This window comes from Silurus meridionalis, chromosome 6 (genome assembly GCF_014805685.1).
Source record: "Silurus meridionalis isolate SWU-2019-XX chromosome 6, ASM1480568v1, whole genome shotgun sequence".
NCBI classification, from domain to species: Eukaryota; Metazoa; Chordata; class Actinopteri; order Siluriformes; family Siluridae; genus Silurus; species Silurus meridionalis.
In genome coordinates, this window is record NC_060889.1 from 10,240,897 (window position 1) to 10,261,294 (window position 20,398).

A 20,398-nucleotide genomic window follows, 5' to 3' on the forward strand; every position below is an offset into this window, starting at 1 on the left:
TCTCTCAATCTCCTGCTCCAACGTCCTTGTTGTTCTTATGTCCGAGGAAAAAAAATCAAAGAAGCGGATGTGTGTTTCAGAGCTTCAGTCGAATGCACTGCATGGGCCACTGCAGCGTAAGCACTTATTTCTACAGCCTGCCGCTCTGAACTTTACGTGACCTTGAGCAGCTAAACAGAGGAGAAGAATCACGTCTTGCTATATAGAGAGCGTGCAGGTTCAATTTGTCTTTTTTATTTATTTTTTTTAACACCATTATAGTACAGGCAAAAAAGAAATGCAGAATTTGCAGTGGAGGCTACTGACCTCGCTGCTGGCTCTGACGAGAAAATAGAACAGGAAGTCACAATAATGGCTCTAACCTACAGAATTTGGTGTCGCATTGGATCATATCAAATGTCTGTATGCTGACAGTGCTGGTAATTCAGTACTTGGCTCAGGTGATCAATTTTGCCACAGATTTTTTATTAATTTTTTTGTTCTGTGGTTCATGTGCAGATGTTGTTTTTCCCCTTCATTGGATTTTTAAATAACCAGTAGATGCATCAATGCGGCATCAGCGCCTTGCTTTATTCGTACTAGGCATTAGCTTCCTCACACGGCTTTCCACCAGATTTTTATTATGTTGGAGGAGGAGGTCACTAGAGGTTGACCAATAGTGGATTTTACCGCTAGCGATAGCTGGGTTGGATCATACTTGCCGATAACAGATTAATAACCGATGGGGGGAAAAAAGGATAAAAAAAAAACAAGCAGCACTCCATGTAAAATAGTACTCAAATTATTACCAAAAAAAAAAAAGTACTGAATTTTAAAAATTGCTAAATTAAATAAATGTGAATGTTAATCATAAAGAGAAGTAATCATTTCTATAAAAATCTCGTACGTAAATGTCTTGGATTGGTAGCTACAGCAAAAATCTTATGGTATGGATTTTTGCCGATCGGCAAAAATGAGTCGCTCGACCTCTGTCAGCATTCTAGTGCATCCCAAAGTTTAAGGTCAAGGCTCTGTGCCAGACACTCGAGTTCTCCCAATTCAATCTTCATGCATGTGTGCATTCTACTGCTGAAACGATTCAGCGTTGTTAGTTCCAGTTAAGTGAAATCTGAGTTTTAGTCACCCAGAGATGTTTAAGTCAACTGTGTTTGTTCAAAAATGTTGCTTTGCTTTTCTAATATTTAATACGTTCAAGTAAACTTGACAAGACCATATGGAGTTTCTTTGCTTTTGCTGATTCTGGCAGCTGTAGAGACTCCTATAAAGGTCTTCGGACACAAATTCAGACTCTTAGTGTTAAATTGCCTAAATCCAAAGCATCCCATGTGATAAATTTAATACATTGATAAGAAAAGCATACAGATTTAGCATTTTTCCACCCTTGACATAGCAAAGATGGATAGCGCGGACTCAGGATATATCATTGTTCACTGGGTGTTGCAACATTGCACAAAAGGTAATTATAGTGGGTTTTAGTTGTAACTCCGCACCATTATAAAACCTGAAACTAGTGCTTTTCAAGTAGAGTCGTGGGAAGAGGGGAGATGTTTTTATTATTATTCATAGCAGGCATATTTACTCGTACCCAGCATCAGCTGTACTGTTAACACTTATATATCCATTTAAGTCTCAATAAAGCACTGTAATCACTTCAGAAGTGCCTTGTCTTTGTTTTATTCCTCGTTGTTTGTTGGTTGGCTGATCAAATTTGCTAATGGTGGCCATTTTTCAGGCCATTACGCAGACCTCCTGCCTCAAACCCACAAATTGATTATGAAAAATAAGCCCTGAATGCAAAACCTTCTAAAAGCCTCTTTGTGTCGAAATGCGTTATTGATTGCGTCATTTATCATCAGTCATCTGACCTGTGTCTCAGGATGCATGTGAAACTTCGAAAGTAGAGAGCCGTTAGGAAGGTGTGTGTGTGTGTGTGTGTGTGTGTGTGTGCGTGCGTGCGCAAAAAAAAAAACGGTCAGCGTTGGAGTGTATGGTCTCTGACTTGCCAGACGTTGCCAGACGACTAGTAAAAGGGATTCATTGTTTTGGTGTATAATCAGCTCTTCAGTGGAGAGCTTCCTTCTCTAATAGACCTCATCGACTTGCAGCCTGAGCACACGCTGCTGCGCAGACAGCTCTCATCTTCTCCAACGGTCATGCTCGGCCTCGAAAAGCCACATCCAACATGGTCAAAAAGACGAAATACCTAAGACAAGTGTTTCCAAGACATTATTAGGTATGTCTGGTTTTGAGCAGAGCTCTGTGCTCCAAATCTTCCGTTCGTGGAGTTTTATTCACCGTGGCCGCGCATCCATCCGCCTCGCATCTGAGGGGTTCATAATTTTGTTTTGTTATTCGACACGTATCACCTGCCACCAGGACGGACTCGGAGACAACCAGCTGCCGCCTTGTGTAATGTCTGTAATGCCCTAACCAGATGCTGCAGAGTTGGTTAACGACGCCAAGGTTTTGAACGTGCTTTAAGAGCTTGTGTGAAGTTGCACTTTTACCTCCTCCGAGATCTCTACATTGCTGACCCTTCATGTACTTTGCGAGACATAATCATGTCTTTGTGCTATTATTCGTCATGAGGACTCCATTTTTCTCTCCTCCTTTATCTGTTCCAATCTTTCCGTATTGAAAGAGCAGCTTTCTTTCAGCCCCGGACAGTCCCACATGCCTGCACTTAAGTTGATTTCAGTGTTTTGACGTTGTGTACCAGGCAATGGGAAGCACGCTGAACATTTTTTTGGATCAGATGCACACACTGAATAGCTCTGACTCTATTTAGTACACACTGGATCCTCTGTTGACTGATGCCCGGTTCAGCATTCTGCCTGAGCGGCAAGCAAAGAGAGAACGTTACAGTCACAGCCGCTGGAATGTTCTGAATGCGGCTGCCTAAAAAGTGACCTCTTGGTACAGTATATGCATGACTCCCACGAGAATAAGGAACCGCAGTGGCGTTAAAAATGATTTACCATCCCCTGACATTTAATTATTGCCTATCTGGAGCAGATCACACGAGGAAACGTCTATAATTAGGACTTTTCTGTCAATTTATATGTATAACATTGTAGAAGTATTTTGGTCCATGTTTCTTCAGAGAACTGCTCCGAGAATTATCTGCCCCTTTTAAGTTCTGCTGCATCATCTCTTATGGATTCAGGACTTTGACTAATCTGTATGTGGACCTGCTTCTGGTTCTCCTGCACCCTCCATTTATACTTCATTCAGCATCAGCAAAGATTTTTCGAAAGGCTTCATCAAATCACAGAAATTGTACGTTCTTCAGTTGCTGGTCGCTTGGGCATTGTGCAAATACGCTATTTGGACAAAATGATTGGGACAACCAACTTTTCCCACCATATGTGGTTCTTCCCCCCAGGCTGTTACTTCAAATTAGAGGCACACAATTATATTAGATGTTAGAATGACATTTTCCATCACAATGCCCCATGCACAAAGCCAGCTCTAGGAAGGAAGGATTTTCTGCTGTAGAGCTTTGGCCTCAACCCTTTGAGATGAATTGAATGTTGACAGTAATCACCCTGCATCAGTACCTGATCTTACAACCGCCTTAGTGGCTAAATGAGCGCAAATCTCCACGAACACACTCCAGAATGTGGAATGTGATGTTCAAAGAGCATCGAATCTTATGGTCAGGTGCCAACAAACCTTTGTTTATGTGGTTCATTTATCAAAACATCTTCATACAACCTCACCATATTTAACTGTTGGTATGACATGTTTGTAGTTAAATGTTTCATTGCTTTACACCAAACCTTGGGAGACTATTATCCCAAAAGTCTTGGACATGGTTCAGGTGCATTTGAGCAAATGTCACATGGGCTTTGTTGTTAGTGAGCAGTGCTTTTTCCCCTTTGGTATTTTTTGTTGTTTTCCTTATTGTTAAGTAATGAATGCTGCCTTTAGCTGATGCTAGAGAGGCCTGCAGTTCTGTGGAAGTTTTAATGGGGCCCTTTGAGACTTCCTGGATGAGATGCTGCTGTGCTGTTGGAGAAATTTTGGCAGGTCAGTCACTCCTGGGAAGACTTTCTGTTGCTCCAAGACATTTCTATTTGCAATATGGTTCAGTAGAATCCGAGGAAGTCTCAACAGCCTTTCAGCTGTTTAGGAATTTCCGTAAGCATTGTGCACGTACGCATGTGTGTGTGTGTGTGTGTGTGTGTGTGTGTGTGTGTGTGTGTGTGTGTGTGTATATATATATATATATATATATATATATATATATATATATATATATATATATATATATACACACACACACACCTAAAATTCATGATTCGGTACATACCTCGGTTTTTAAGTCACAGTATGGTTCAAATTCGGTACACTTTTGTGGGAAGAAAAAAAAAGTTTTCTTTTCTTCTCTTTCTTTCTTTCTTTCTTTCTTTTTGCTTCTCCCATTAGGGGTCGCCACAGCGGATCATCCGTTTTCATGATCCGCATGTTTGATTTGGCACGTTTTACGCTGGATGAAATACAATTAAGTAAATGGAAAAACTGTATAAAATAGTTTACATTTGTTATTTGGGTAATACAGATGTGTATGTAACTGTGTGTTTAACATTTAAATATTAAATGATCCACTTAGCTGCTCTTCTCATTTCAAATGTTTTCATTCCTCCCATCCTTCATTCATTCACTCCCTCGAAACTTGGAATTTTTAACTCCTTTTTAAGAGAAATTCCTGAAACTGGACATAAAGAATCCATATTGCTAATGTTAGCTGCTAGCTACATTTTGGCTAGCGCTATGGCTTCTTTAGCATTTTCATGCTAGTGCAAAACAAATTGTATTTCTGGTACGGAGTTAGTGGCCACAGTGGACACTGCGCTAACTATAGCCACTAAATACGTTCCTGAGGGAACTCCTGAGGGATTTTCACACGTAAAAAGGATTGTATTCGCGCTTCACGTTTACCAAATTAAAAGCCCTGTACTGAAAGATTTCAGTACGAATATGTGTTCCTTTATTTATTTAGATAGATAGATAGATAGATAGATAGATAGATAGATAGATAGATAGCATTTAATTTGCTTTTAATTATTATTATATGATTTTTTTTGTTTTAGAGAATTGTTTTTATATGGGCAAAATTGGTGAATTTTTGAATGAATTGAATAATGAATAGTCACATTTCCTTATAGAACTTCATATTCACTGATCTATAAAGTTTCACTTTAGGTAATATGTGATTAATTCGGAAGTGGGCAAATATTTTTGTTGCCACTGCATAAGTGTGTGTGTGTGTGTGTGTGTGTGTGTGTGTGTGTGTGTGTGTGTGTGTGTGTATATATATATATATATATATATATATATATATATATATATATATATATATATATATATATATATATATACACAAACCAGTATATCTACCATTCTGGTCTGAAGCAGGATTTAGGAATTTCCACTGTGTGAAAAGTTAAAGTGTGGGTTGGTGGTGTGTGTGCGAGTTGCTGTTCAGGTGGGTTTTTGTTTTGTTGTTTTTCTTTTTTTTGTTTTGTTCCACTGCCTGACACAAATGGGTGACATCAGTGTAGAAGCATGGACACGTTTGGGGTATGCGTAATGGCGTGCAACACTCATATTTGGCAGATTTTGGCCATCAGAGTCACGAATTAGCAGCAAGCCAAAATACTCCCATACGCAATATCAACAGGATTTCTGGGAATCTTTCTGTTTCTGCTTGCCCCAGACTTCAGGAGCAATTTCTGATTGAATTTCATGAGCTAATACATGTTTTTAAAATAAATGTTTTCGTTTTCTTTAATTCCTGTAGCTTCTTCCGATGCATGATGGAGGGAGAAAGCTGCTTTTTATTTTTAGAGGTGGACATTATTATTATAACTTATCACATGCCATTAAGCTGTGTGTATTCACATGGTTGAATTTATTGTTTGGATTCCTAGACATATTGAATCCTTGTGTCTTGAGCAATGCAGTTATGTGCTATATTGTATTGTCGCAAGTGTGGTCAATTTACCTGCAAACTACACTAATATTTGTTAATTTCTTGAGTGTCATGCTTAAAAAAATAAATGCTAAATACTATACTTGGTAGGATTGAATACAGTATTTTCTTTCCTCAGCCTTTCTTCAGGCTACTGAACCTGCGCAAGCTCGGCCTGAGTGACAACGAGATCCAGAGACTTCCCCCTGAGGTGGCCAACTTCATGCAGCTGGTGGAGCTGGACATTTCTCGAAATGGTGGGTACAGATACTCGTATGCTTCCATCCATGTACAATGTAAACACATAAAGGATTTTCAAAAACATGGAATGAATCTTCTTTCGCTTTTTTATGTGTAGTTTATATGTGTAATATAAAATAATAAGTGCCATTGAATATTTGTTCCATGAAAAAATAAATGTATACATCGCTGTATTAACTAGATCTGTATCACCCACAATGCCCTTCGACTACCCCTCTAAGTGGGATTGCAGTGGCATGTAGCCGTCACTACAAATTGCTGTACATCGGATTTTCCAGCATAACATCATGCTGTTTCTATAGGTGACAACCTGGTTGTAATCACTTCCATCTGAGTTCGATGAGCACTGTTATTTATCATCTTTTATTCGGAGCGCTCTAGTAGTGTCGCTTTGACGTCTTTTCATATCTCAATGACCTTGTGATTAGTGAGCATTTTAAACAGAAGTGCCAATACTATCGTATCTTATGCATAACATTGTGACTCAGCACACCGGCGCTGGGAACGGGAACGCGGATCGCCCTCGGCGTGTCCTTGTTGTGCGGTCGCTATCGGATCTCGGACCGCGTCGCGCAAAGTCAACCGTTCATTGCAGTTTTCCTTTTATATACGTGTTTGTACTGTAATTACTTGATTTTTGATCGCTCCGTTGATTTTCTTTTTTCTTTTCTTTCTTTGGTAAACAAGCCAGATAACGATATTTTTCCTGTTTGCACTGTGTGGTTTCTTTTTTTTTTCCTTCATTCCTACAAATATTGGGTTCTAATCTCAGGTCACTGCTATTTACTGCACCTCCAGTGTAATGCGCACATCTGGTAACCATTAAAAACATTTGGGAAAAGTGCAGCATCGATTGCGACACTTTTTGCTGACAGTTCCTGCTGACTTGGTATCTCATCTTTCTCTCTCTCTCTCTCACCTTCTCCCTTAGACATTTCCGAAATCCCCGAGACCATTAAGTTCTGTAAGGCGCTGGAGATTGCAGACTTCAGTGGAAACCCCCTCTCCAGGTTAGTGAACCTCACGTTAGAGCACAGCACGGGGGAAATGATGGTGTGAGAACTGCTTACATAGATTCCCTCAAAAGCTTCTCTATGAATGGATTTGGATGTTCACACATTCTATTTTCCCGGACGAGGTACCACACGTGATTTTAATTTATAATTATTTTTTTTTGCTTAGTTTATAAATGAGCTGTGATGTTTAGGTTTAACGAGTCTGGCGGAAAGGAATTCTGTGTAAAACGACGTAGCGTCATAGCATAATAACCCAGCCTTGTGTTGCACGCTCGCTGTGCTGTTCTAAATGTTGCAATCGTCACTGCCCTGCATCCTGATTGTGATTAAACGATCATTTAAGACAGTGTGTAGGGAAAAAAGTAAGTCAACTGAGTCACCTGAGCTGAAGCTTCAGGACATATTTTGAGTGGCCTCTTATAGAGCTCTTAGTGAGGTTTTTTATTTTATTTATTAATTTTTTTGTGGAAATATAAAGTAGTAGAAGTAGAAATCTGACCATTTGCATGTCACGTAACGTTTTTCTTCCCCTGTCTCTTTCTCTCTCCTGTGTCCTCTCTCTCTCTCAATGCTACCCCTCTCTCATACAGATTACCCGATGGCTTTACACAGCTTAGAGCACTAGCTCATCTTGCACTCAATGACGTGTCACTACAATCACTACCGAATGACATTGGAAAGTGAGTGTATACACACAAACACACACACACACACTCAGTAGTGTAACTATTAAAGTTAAAGTACAGTATGCAAGATCGTTTTTTGGTTGTAATTCAGCACGCTCTGTAGCGTGAGATGATTCAGAAACACCATCTTCTCTGTATACACACACACACACACACACACACACACAGAGCTCTTGGTTTGGCACTCAGTCTTGTTCATACAGATGGAGGAGCCCCTCACACTTCCAGACCAACTGTCACAATATAAATTTGCCATCTGACTAACCCACCCCTGTGTTTCGCTCTCCACCTCTTTTCATTCTGCCCCTCTAATTTGTCGCATTTTTTGCACTCCAGCTTGGCTAACCTGGTAACCCTGGAGCTGAGGGAGAATCTACTGAAGTCTTTACCCACGTAAGTCTCTCTCACAAGATCGTTTTGACCCAGTGCTCAGATTTTATTTCCTTTTTTTTAAAAAGCAAATATAAGCCTTAGCATGAAAACGTTATCGTGCTTTAGAATCAACAAAGATAAATAACAGCGTCTTGTTTATGTGTATGCTTCGAATGTTAAGTTTTCTGTGGCTTTGCAGCTCTCTGTCTTTCCTGGTTAAACTGGAACAGCTAGATCTGGGCAGCAATCAACTGGAAGTTTTGGTACGGAAAAACGCAGCACACCTCATCTAGTTGACATAGGATGCAATTCCTAGAACAGTACATACTAGTTTTCTCTGACTGCCTTCATATCACACCCCCCCTTCCCTTTTCCCCAAGTATGATTTATTTATTACATTTTTTTTTGTTGCGCGCTTCATTTAAATCTCTTTGACGCCGTCATGGCAACACCCAGTAGTTGTCTCAGTGGGGCAGAGTAAACAATACGGGATCACACAAAGGCGTCGCCCAGGCAATGCTGGTGATGTAATCACAAAGCACTACCCACAATTTCCCTCTGTATACAACATCCATCTCAGTCACACTGACCACCTGAGATAATACACTCTGCCAAATTTGGTGAAAGAAAAAGGCGGCACTGCGCTCACATGTGCTTTTTGGAAAATGCTTCATCCAAAATACAGTTTTTGGGTTTTAAGGAAATCAAGCCAAGCATAGAAACGTCTACGTCGAACTTTCCAACCCCGGAGCACTAGCTCTGTGTTTATATCAGTTTTTGAACTCTTACAGGAAGTCAATTGCATGTTAAAAAGTGACACGTGGAGGTTTCTCAGGCTTTCAGGCTATTTAGAGTACATCTGTCCTTCTCTGAGTCAATCACAAACGTTTTTTTTTTTTGTTTGTCTGTTTGTTTATTTATTTTTGAAGCATTTTATAAAGCATTATCTCTTTTTATCGCACTCTTTCTATCCCGCCCACTTCAGCCGGACGCACTGGGGGCACTGCCCAACCTCCGTGAGCTGTGGTTGGACAGGAACCAACTTTCTTCCCTCCCCCCAGTGAGTACATGCCGCGTCCAATTCATTTAGCATTGATACAACTTACAAACACACTTCTTTTATTATCGCTAGTGTTGAGAGTTTAATTTAATATTTAACATTTTGCTACTTTAATTTATAAAATAAAAGTATTTAAAAAAATGTATAATTAAAAAATTATAATTTTTGCATTTTATTTAGTTATAAATAAAATTATAGTCATTAGTTTATATTATTAGTCAGTTCGACTCTTTGAATGTATTATTATTTTTATTATTTTATTTATTTATTTATTTATTTTTATATTTTAAACTCAGTAACACAAAAATATTTCAACTAGATTCTTGTATTGATCAATTTACTTTGTCACTTTGATGCTTCAAAAAAAAACATTTATTTAAAAAAAAATATAACTTTATTATATTACTATTATACTACTGTGTGTGTGTGTGTGTGTGTGTATGTATGTGTATATATATATATATATAAAACACAGTTGCAGTTTTGCTCGGTGTCTGAGCAGCCATGTCTATTGTGATTTCATGTCATGTTTCATAGAAATGCCTTTTGTAATCATGATATTTTTGTCATATCGCCCCACCCTTACCTACAAATAACCCAAACTTGTGTGTGTTCAGGAATAGAAAGATAAACAGATAAAATATCATTGTGCCCATTTAAGTAATGTTTGCATGTGAAAAAAGGAGCTGGGAAGTTTGCGGAGATTGGTCTGTCTGGACGTGTCAGAGAACCGGCTCACAGAGCTGCCCTCCGAGATCAACGGCCTCATCGCCCTCACTGACCTGCTGCTCTCACAGAACCATCTGGAGGTGGTGCCTGACAGCATCGGTGAGCCAATTAGCTTTCTTGCAAAGCTGATGTGCAATACAGTCATCTGTGACTGATCTGAAACGTTATACAGCAGGTTTGAATTATTGACAGGTTAAGTAATTAGCCTTGTGATGTTTGCTGTATTTAAACCTTGCAGTGTTCTGTAAACATCTCTATTTAATCAAATGCTTTGGTGCGGCTTAACTGTGTAAACGCTGGAGAACGTACGTTTATACTTATTGTCTAACTGCCCCCTAGTGGCAATTCTGTATATGACTAGAATCATGGACTCTAATTGCATGTAAATTGTTGCCATTGCTAACGTTTTTTTTTTTTTTGTGTGCTGCTGTTAATTAAGTGCTTCTTCTCTGCAGGCTCCTTGAAGCAATTATCCATCTTCAAAGTGGACCAGAACCGCCTGGTGCGTCTGGCCGATTCAATCGGCGAATGCGAGAACCTCACAGAACTGATGCTGACCGAGAATCTGCTACAGGTATCATCTTGCTTTGATTGGGTTAGGTTGTGTTTAATGCTCTCATCGTTGCTTAGATTTTGACCCGATGGTGTTTTGATGTTCCCTTTGTTAAGAGAAAGGTGTAGTTGCATATTTAATCTCCAATAAGAAATTAATTCTTATTCATGATCCTTTCTCTTGTAGTCTCTTCCAAGTTCTCTGGGAAAATTAAAGAAGCTGACCAACTTGAACGTGGACCGTAACCGCTTGAGCAGCGTACCAGCCGAATTGGGTGGCTGTTCGTGTCTCAACGTGCTCTCGCTCAGAGACAATCGCGTGACCAAACTGCCTGCCGAGCTTGCCGATGCCACGGAGCTGCATGTGCTGGATGTGGCTGGCAACAGGTAAAAGATCTGGATTTCTTCTTCTATCACATAAACTGAGAGCAAGAAATCCCATTTGTCTGTAGTTTCTAGAGGAGCCAATTTGTCTTATTACATGCTATAATTAACTTCTCATTACGCATGACTTTATGTACACATACTTGCACAACCCGAACTCAGCACTTGTGTGTATTTGGCATTTTTGTATCAGACTGGTACTTGTGTATAAATGCCTGCTGGCCAGTTATTAGTTTCTTGTTACTCGTCCTGTTTTTGTGCATAGGTTGCAGAACCTACCCTTCTCGCTAGCCAATCTGAACCTCAAGGCCATGTGGCTGGCAGAGAACCAGTCACAGCCCATGCTCAAGTTTCAGACTGAGGACGACGAGCGGACGGGTGAGAAGGTCCTCACCTGCTACCTGCTGCCCCAACAGCCTACACCCAGCTTAGGTGAGGCCTCCTCATTGTGCCCGACACACTCTTTATTTAGGAAGGAAGGATGGAAACTGGGGTCAGAGCGCAGGGTCAGTCATGCTACAGCACCCCCTGGAGCACTGGGGGTTTAAGGGCCTTGCTCAGGGGCCCCAAGAGTAGCAGCTTGGCAATGCCGAGGCTTAAACTCCCGACCTTCCGATCTGAAAGCCAGAGCCTACACCCCGCTGAGCTACCACCTGCCCCATAGCTGACTGTTGTATGATTTTTCTCATTTCTCTGCGTTCTCAGAGAACCTGCTGCAGAGCAGCGTGGACGAAAGTTGGCCCACAGACACTAATCTGAACAGAGTGTCCGTCATTCAGTTTCAGGACCAAACCAAGCCTGATGAAGAAGACGATGAGACTGCTGCAGAGAGGAGGGTGAGCCTATGGGTGTGCTTGTGCACGAGTGTGTCTCTTGTCTAGTGTTTCCTTATTTTTGTATAGATGTGTGTATATCTCAAGAATGAGTCATAGACAGATGTGGCAGAGAGAATCCGGAAATTTTCCAAAATAAAACATCATTCAAAATCAGATAATGAATTGAACGGAAATAATGTAAGTTATGTATTCTTTCTGTGCAGCCCGGTACCAATTGGCCCAGGGGTTGGGGACCACTGCACTAAAGAATCCCTAGCGCGAGCATTAGTCGTTAGCCACTATCTAGTGCTATGGATTCTTGAGCAATTTCATGCATGTGCCAAACAAATCTCATTTCCGGTATGAAGTGAGTCTCCACAGAGACACTGCGCTAACTATAGTTAATTTTATTTTATTTTATTTATATATAATTTAATACTAATTAAAACAATTGAAATGCAGTCAAAGTGTGAGGAGGAGATGAAACAAACTTGAGTTTTAACAATGTTCCGCGTTAAAAGGATTGCATTCTAAAAGCCCTGCATTCGTATTACATTCCGAATATGGGTACAGTTACACAATGCATGCAGGGTAATTCTTCTGCTTTGTTTTAAACCAGCAGGGTCTGCAGAGGCGAGCCACACCTCACCCCAGCGAGCTAAAAGTGATGAAGAATGTGATCGAGGCCAGAAGAAACGAGGCTTACACAGCAAAGCCAGATGAAGAACTGGACTCTCCAGAAACCGAGGTCTGTTTTGTGTGTGTGTGTGTGTGTGTGCGCGCACATTTAAAGCCATCCGAATATCAACAAAGCAGTCACCCCTAGCAGATTAGAATAAACATAAAAAAGGTGTTTAAAGCTTCTGCAAGCTTCCAAAGCCCAAACCATGCAGCATTTGGACCTGCAAGAGACCCAGTTCTTGGTATTGAACATGAATAAATTAGAGATTTTGTTTGTAATGAGCAAACTGATTATTTAGGCTTAGAAACAGCCAGCATTGTTCAAATCGGACACCAAGGAGTCAAAATCCAAGGTTTGGTAGCAAGCCAATATAAATTTCCTCAGATGGGATCTCAACTGAAATCTTGTCGTCTTCACCTCTAGATAGAAAACCGCGCATGTACTTTAATCCCCATCTACTCCCTGCTCACACCCATGGCCTATAACTGGAGGCAGGAAGAACCTTCTGGGGGCAGAAAAAACCTGTTCCTGCTTTTGGTAGTTTTGTTCTGGGTGACATTCAGAAACACACCTTAAAAACATAAACTAGGTTAAGTACACAGTGCACCTTTATGTGCCTCTTTTCTTTGTAAATTATATTGTGCCATGATCTGTCCACATTTTTTTTTTATTTATTGCTGTTTTGCCTTCAGAGGTTTTGAAATTTTCCTCTCAAAGGTTTCGAGTTCAGTATGCAGGTACCTTTAGAGGGCACTGTATATACACCCGTTCTCACATTTAATAGGAACTCATGGGATCTTAAATTAAGGGCTTCTATGTGAACAGAACTCATACCCTATTTTTTTGTTTGTTTTTTTTCTTGTGCATATTGTGTTTGCTTTATCAAATACATGTAAAGCGTATTACTGAAGCGGGATGTTTTTGTCACTGCAGACACAAGTGTGGACCGGTTTCACTCAGCATTCTGTTTAAGTAGTCTTCTTTACTGGCTGTTCACAGGAAAAGCGCATGAGTGGATTGTCCAATCAGAGCCATGACTCCCAGGTCTCGAACAGCACTGCCTCAGCTAACTCTCACAATGAGACGCAGAAGGTCAATGGCATGGAGGCGGAGCCTAACGGAAGACAAGTGCACGAGCAGGAAGATGACGACGAGGAAGGAGAATACACTGAGGTATTAATGGAGCATGCACTCACCCGCTGCTTTACATTCTTTACATCATTTATTCAGGCAACATAACAATAAAAATGTATTATTATTATGATCCATTATTATTTATAGTATTACCTTTGCACAATCTGAGTAGGAAAATGAGAAGGTCAGGTATAACATTATGACTGGTGAAGTGAATAACACTGATTATCTCTTCATCATGGCACCTGTTAGTGGGTGGGATACTTCAGGCAGCAAGTGAACATTTTGTCTTCAAAGCTGATGTGTTAGAAGCAGAAAAAATGGTCGAGTGTAAGGATTGGAGCGAGTTTGACAAGAGCTGAATTTATGACGGTCAGAGCATCTCCAAAACTGCAGCTCTAGTGGGATGTTCCCGGTCTGCAGTGGTCCGAGGAAGGAACAGCAGTGAACCAGCGACAGGGAACCCAACTATAATCCAAAGGCAATTCCTCAACTTCCATTTCAAATCCTGACATGGTCAGAGCATATATACAAGGTGCGGTATTGGACACTCACACACGCTTTCCTGCTAAATGGAGAAGAACCCCCAATATGGCATCACTTTAAAACAAACATGACCCTAAAACACATAGTAATGGACTGCAAGACAGTACATATGAAGAAATCTTCCAAAATGTATCATGAAAGAAAACACTAGAATACTGGGAACATTGAAATTAAGGTCTTCATTCAACCACTGAACTTGTAATAAAAACTCTCATCTTGCCCACCTTGATCTTCTAATGGAAATAGCCACCGCTGCTGTGAGCTACTGTAGCTCAGATTGCTAAAGAATTTAATGTTTGACGGGTTGGGGGACTGTTTTGGCAGCAAAAGGGGGGACCAACACAATATTAGGCTGGTGGTCATAATAGTATGCCTGATCAGTGTATATTGAAAGATTGTTTTTGTTTTTTTATTATTATATGTAATTAGTCACAGCATGACTTTCATGTTAAATCAATAAATCTATTCGAAAGCCAAACCATTTGGGTGAATATTTCAATGCATTTCTCCGCTAGCCCACTGTGCACTTTGCCGAGGAGCCCATCATCCGCGGCGACGACGAGGAGGACGACGACGACGAGGAGGACGACGGAGGCGAGCGCAGCGACGGCGAGACGCGATCGCCGCCCTTCCCCGCCGAGAAACAGCGCCTCATCCGCAAGGACACGCCACACTACAAGAAGCACTTCAAGATCACCAAACTCCCCAAACCCGAAGCTGTAGCAGCATTACTGGAGGGCTTCAGCCCTGACGCACCCGCATCAGTCCCACGAATTCCCAGTGACGGGCAGGATGGTGGGGAGGAGGAGGATGAGGATGAGGATGAAGAGGAACTATCGGTGAACACCCCTTTGTTAAAGAGGCTAGAGGCGTCTGAGAAAGAGGACGGAAGGCTGACTCAGGTTAACAGCTCGCTGCAGCCGGTGAAGGTAAGGCTATAATCCAGAGCAGGGGAGACAGATCTGGTGAGTGAGACAGAGAGGTTTTAGGGGCTCATAACACTATGAACATTCATAACGGTGTAAGACCATATTACAGTTTGTAGCTCTTTATGTAACACAAACTGCGTGATGCTGAATCTAGTGCAATTGTTTGTTTGTTTTTTAATGGAATATTCGCAAAATACACAAAAAAAAAAAATAGGTTTATGGCACGTCACAGATAATGTGAAAAGATGCTTCGGAGTATATTAATTGCATTATTAGAAGGATCTTGATATCACATACCCAGCTATCAGCATTACCTTCACCTTTGAACACTGCAAAACAATAATGCTAGTTCTTTGTTTGATTGACAGACAGGCATGTCAAATGGCAACACCCCTTCCTTTTGCCTTTCCTCTTAGTTCCACACATGCTCCTCCTTCAACACCATGCTCACCACATCCCCTCTGAGCACTGCCTCCACCTACCCCATGCTCTGCTGCTCCTCATCATTATTTGCATTTAATTTTTTTTTTTCACAAATGTGGTGTGTAAGGCAGCGAAAGAAATGCAGTTCACCGACATGTAATTCAAAGTAACATTTTTGAATGAATCCATGATTCTTAACCGAGCTGTTTTTTTCCTCCCTCATAGCTACGTGAAACGCTTCCTGGCCCCCTGATCCTATTTTCTTTAAGTCGCTAATGTTTGCTTGTGTGTTTGATATCGGTGTGAATTTCTTCCTAATTTACCTGTCATTTTAAGTAATTTATAACGAATCCAAATCTTGTGCAAAGTATCATCAGAGGCGTAGGACATTTAAATGCTTCATATTTTTATACGCCTGTTATTACTGATGCTTTAAAATTCAGTAACACTTATTACAGATGAACGCTAATAACGATCTCATAATAAATCAGACCAGAGATCCCAAAGAGCTCCTTTTAAATAAATATATATAATTTAATTATTTTTAAATAATAAAGAAATAATTTAAAAAATATTTTTTTTCTTTTTCTTTTTTTTTTTTTGCATTTGAAGTCCAAACGATTTCAACATCTTTGCTGTTGAACATGGTACAAACCACAAAGCCTTTCCCATGAACACTCCAAAGCCACATGTATGTGAAATGTTACTGATCAGAGCATCTACATTTCCTACATCTGAATCGCATTCTCTAATGAAATGGGATCAGGGACCCAGAAAAAGTGTGTGTGGATATGATTATATGTGTGTGTGTGTGTGTGCATAGTGTGATTTGTTTTGGTGTGTGGGACATTGTGTGTGCTACTTTCATGTCATGTTTTCTTTCTTGCTTTATTTATGACCTTGTGATGAAGAGAAAAATCCTTTCAAGCTCAGATTTTCATGTAAACTTACTAGTTAGAGGGGTAATGATTCAAAATCGAAAGGGACGGCTCTTAGATTTTCGATTTAAGTACCAAGATCAGCAGTGCGACTGCATTAATCTGAGTCGTGAAAGGCACACAAAAAGATCCAGCAACACTCCATCTGAACTTCTTCATTACAGCTATGAAGTTAATTGTATGCAAATTGGAAATCGATTAGATTTATAACAACGGCTACAAAGCCATAAATAACTTAACATTTAATTATCACAGTTTTCATATCATATAGTGATCTCGACCACGCAAAGAAAAATTTTGCTGCTCTGCTTTTCTCATTTTGTTTGTGTGTGTGTGTATGTTAAGGGGTTCTGTTAAATGTGTGTGTACCTGGGTGAAGATTTACTTCCTTATTCATTCTTTTGATGGGGGTTGTCCTGGAGGAAGTGCTGATGATTTATTTTCTTTTTGTTTGGTTTTATTTTGGCCTCACTAATCCGCATGCCCTCTTGCTGGTTCCTATCCTAACAGGGGGTGTCATTTGATCAAGTCAATAATCTGCTGATTGAGCCTGCTCGAATTGAGGAGGAAGAGGTCTGTACCTACTCTCTCCATTCAGCTGTGTCACTCTGTCTCTCTCTCTCTCTCTCTCTCTCTCTCTCTTTGCTTTCTCACTTTTGTCACTCTTCACCTGTAGTTAGAAAGTGGAGGGGAAGAAACAGACCACCGGATAATTGAGGCCAATGGCTATGGAATCGCTCACAGTCACTCAACACATAAGCCACAAATGTGATGGAACCCTGTTTGTGTGACAAAAATTAAAGATATTGTTTTTGCTAATCAGTGTTTTGAGAAATACAAAAAGTCCACCATTACTTCACATTTATCCAATGAAACCGGGGTTCCATTATATCTGTGACTTGTCCTCTTCTGTTTTGTGTCTGTCTTTCTGCCTGCCTGCTTTTATTTTTATTTTGAGTCTTTCTCACTCATCTGTCAGACTCTGTGGCCCAGGAACAAGTAGTGTCAAGTCTAATGCAACATAAAAGATCTTTTTCAGTACCATTCTTATTCTATAGGTTGTGTTAGTTTGACAGAAGCAGCATTGCGATCAGAAAAACATCAGTGGTGTGACTTTTAAACTTGAGTAGAATTTCAACTCATACATGAATTATACCTTTTGGAGGTATTCAGACCGCTTTATAGTCTTCAATACATTGCAGCACTGTTGGATTTATTTTTGTCAATACTGTAATAAAAGCCTTTTTTTTTTTTTTATAAAAACATTTTTTGAGGCGGTTTATGAGGGCACAGTTGAAATCAACATTTTGAGGATGTTTTACTATTCGTCTTTGAAGAACCTCTGTCAGGTTGAACTATGTTCTCTCGGTTGTATGGAGAACTGAAGCTTTAACACTTTAACACAACGGCTATATACAGTGGTGTGTAAATGTGTTGTCCTGATTTCTTTTTTTTTTTTGCATGTTTGTCACACTTTAATTTTTTAGATCATTTAACTTAAATATTAATAAAAGATAACACAAGTGAACACAACCTGCAGTTTTTAAATGAAGGTTTTTATTATTGAGGGAAAACTAAATCCCAAACTACATGGTCCTGTGTGAAAAAGTGTTTGCCCCCCTGTTAAAACTATGGTTTATTACACCTGAGTTCAATTTCTCTGGCCACACCCATGCTTGATTACTGCCACACCTGTTCACAATCAAGAAATATTTTAAATAGGACCTGCCTGACAAAGTAAAGTAGACCAAAAGATCCTCAAAAGCTAGACGTCATGCAAAGATATCCAAACAAATTCAGAAACAAATGAAAGTAATTGAGATCCATCAGTCTGGAAAAGGTTATAAAGCCATTTCTAAAGCTTTGAGACTCCAGTGAACCACAGTGAGAGCCGTTATTCACAAATGGCTACAATGGATAACCTTCCCCGGCCGACCAAAATTACCCCAAGAGCACAGCGACGACTCATCCAAGAGGTCACAAAAGACCCCACAACAACATCCAAAGAACTGCAGGCCTCACTTGCCTCAGTTAAGGTCAGTGTTCATTACTCCACCATAAGAAAGAGACCGGGCAAAAATGGTCTGCATGGCAGAGTTCCAAGACAAAAACCATTGCTGAGCATTAAGCACATAAAGGCTCTTCTTAGTTTCTCACTAGAAAACATCTTGATGATCCCTAAAACTTTTGGGGAAAATACTCTGTGGACTGATGAGATAAAAGTTTAACTTTTTGGAAGGTGTGTGTCCCATTACGTTTGTTGTAAAAGTAAAAAAAAAACACTATTTCAGAAAAAGAACATCATACCAACAGTAAAATATGGTGGTTGTAGTGTGATGGTCTGGGGCTGTTTTGCTGCTTCAGAACCTGGAAGACTTGCTGTGATAAATGGAACCATGAATTCCCAAAAAATCCTGAAGGAGAATGTCCGGCCATCTGTACGTGTCCTCAAGCTCAAGCGAACTTGGGTTCTGCAGCAGGACAATGAGCAAGTCCACCTCTGAATGGCTGAAGAAAAGCAAAATGAAAACTTTGAGTGGCCTAGTCAAAGCCCTGACCTGAATCCTATTGAGATGCTGTGGCATGACCATAAAAAACGGTTCATGCTAGAAAACCCTCCAATGTGGCTGAATTACAACAACTCTGCATAGATGAGTGGACCAAAATTTCTCCACAGCGCTGTAACAGAGTCATTGCAATTTATCGCAAAAGTTTGATTGCAGTTGTTGCTGCTAAGGGCGGCTCAACCAGTTATTAGGTTTAGGCAGCAAACACTATTTCACACAGGGCCACGTAGTTTTGGATTTTGTTTTCCCTCAGTAATTAAAAACCTTCATTTAAAACCTGCATGTTGTGTTCACTTGTGTTATCTTATATTAATATATTAAGTTAGATGATCTGCAAAATTAAAGTGTGAAAACATGCAAATAAATAAGAAATCAGGAGCCAACACTTTTTTAGACCACTGTATTAAAAGAAACACTTAAAACAAACAAAAAAGAAACCAAACACCCCAAAATCATCAATGCCCACATTATCCAAACTATGTTCACTCAAGTCTGTGACAAACTCAACGAAAGTTTTTTCTTTCTGTAATTTTCAGATACTTACGTTGTACATCTTTCATCCAAAAATGTCCTTAAAAGAAGTCCATCTTGAAAGTATTTCCTCCTTGCAATTTGGGATGACTATTTTAATCTAAAATCCTTCCAATTTGATTTGAGAACAAAGAGTTCTTTAATAATTAGATACCTCATAAATATTTGTTGTCATATCATTATCAGCCATAGCATTAAAACCACTGACCTGTGCATAGCATTATCTTGTTACAGTGGCACCTCTCAAGGGGTATGGTATGTTGGGCAGCAAGTGAATTTTTAAAAAGAATTTGAAGTGTTGCGAAGCAGGAAAAATGGGCAGTGTGACTTTCACAAGGGCCAAATAGTGGTGTATAGAAGCCGGGTTTAGAGCATCTCCAAAATACAGGTCTTGTAGGGTGTTACTGGGAATTAGTGGTTAGTATCTCTCAAAAGTGGTTCAACTGATGAACCAGCCACATGTGCCCAAGTTTCATTGGTGTGTGTAGAAGAAGAAGCTGGCCTCGTCTGGCGTTCATGTAAGTGTAAATACTACCTACGTAACAGTGTTGCAAACCAAGTAAACCACTTTATTAAAGTTCCATTTTAGGTTTTTTATTGTATTGCACTTTTAACAAGAAACACTGTCCTAAAGCAGCTTAACAGCGATAAATAGGTTATGAATTTGGAATGTATACGTTTAGTGACTAAGTTGTTGTTGTTGTTGTTTTTTTCCCCCTTTATAAGTTTATCCCTAATAAGCAAGCCAGTGGTGACTGTGGCAAGAAAAAACTCACTGAGATGGTATGGAGAAGAA

The 20,398-nt window shown here is 40.0% G+C and overlaps 1 protein-coding gene across 6 annotated transcripts in view; it reads left to right on the forward strand.

The window, feature by feature from the left end:
* Positions 1 to 20,398, forward strand: part of scrib (scribble planar cell polarity protein) — a 76,947-nt gene that overhangs the window by 26,886 nt on the left and 29,663 nt on the right. For all 6 annotated transcript variants that reach the window (XM_046852180.1, XM_046852182.1, XM_046852183.1 and 3 more), the window contains exons 2-16: positions 6,117 to 6,234; positions 7,170 to 7,248; positions 7,845 to 7,934; positions 8,277 to 8,333; positions 8,512 to 8,575; positions 9,298 to 9,372; positions 10,056 to 10,200; positions 10,557 to 10,675; positions 10,841 to 11,040; positions 11,303 to 11,469; positions 11,743 to 11,873; positions 12,472 to 12,600; positions 13,534 to 13,707; positions 14,730 to 15,143; positions 17,015 to 17,077. In XM_046852180.1, coding sequence (XP_046708136.1) covers positions 6,117 to 6,234; positions 7,170 to 7,248; positions 7,845 to 7,934; positions 8,277 to 8,333; positions 8,512 to 8,575; positions 9,298 to 9,372; positions 10,056 to 10,200; positions 10,557 to 10,675; positions 10,841 to 11,040; positions 11,303 to 11,469; positions 11,743 to 11,873; positions 12,472 to 12,600; positions 13,534 to 13,707; positions 14,730 to 15,143; positions 17,015 to 17,077 — 2,025 coding nt within the window. The remainder of the gene's footprint in view (positions 1 to 6,116; positions 6,235 to 7,169; positions 7,249 to 7,844; positions 7,935 to 8,276; positions 8,334 to 8,511; positions 8,576 to 9,297; positions 9,373 to 10,055; positions 10,201 to 10,556; positions 10,676 to 10,840; positions 11,041 to 11,302; positions 11,470 to 11,742; positions 11,874 to 12,471; positions 12,601 to 13,533; positions 13,708 to 14,729; positions 15,144 to 17,014; positions 17,078 to 20,398) is intronic.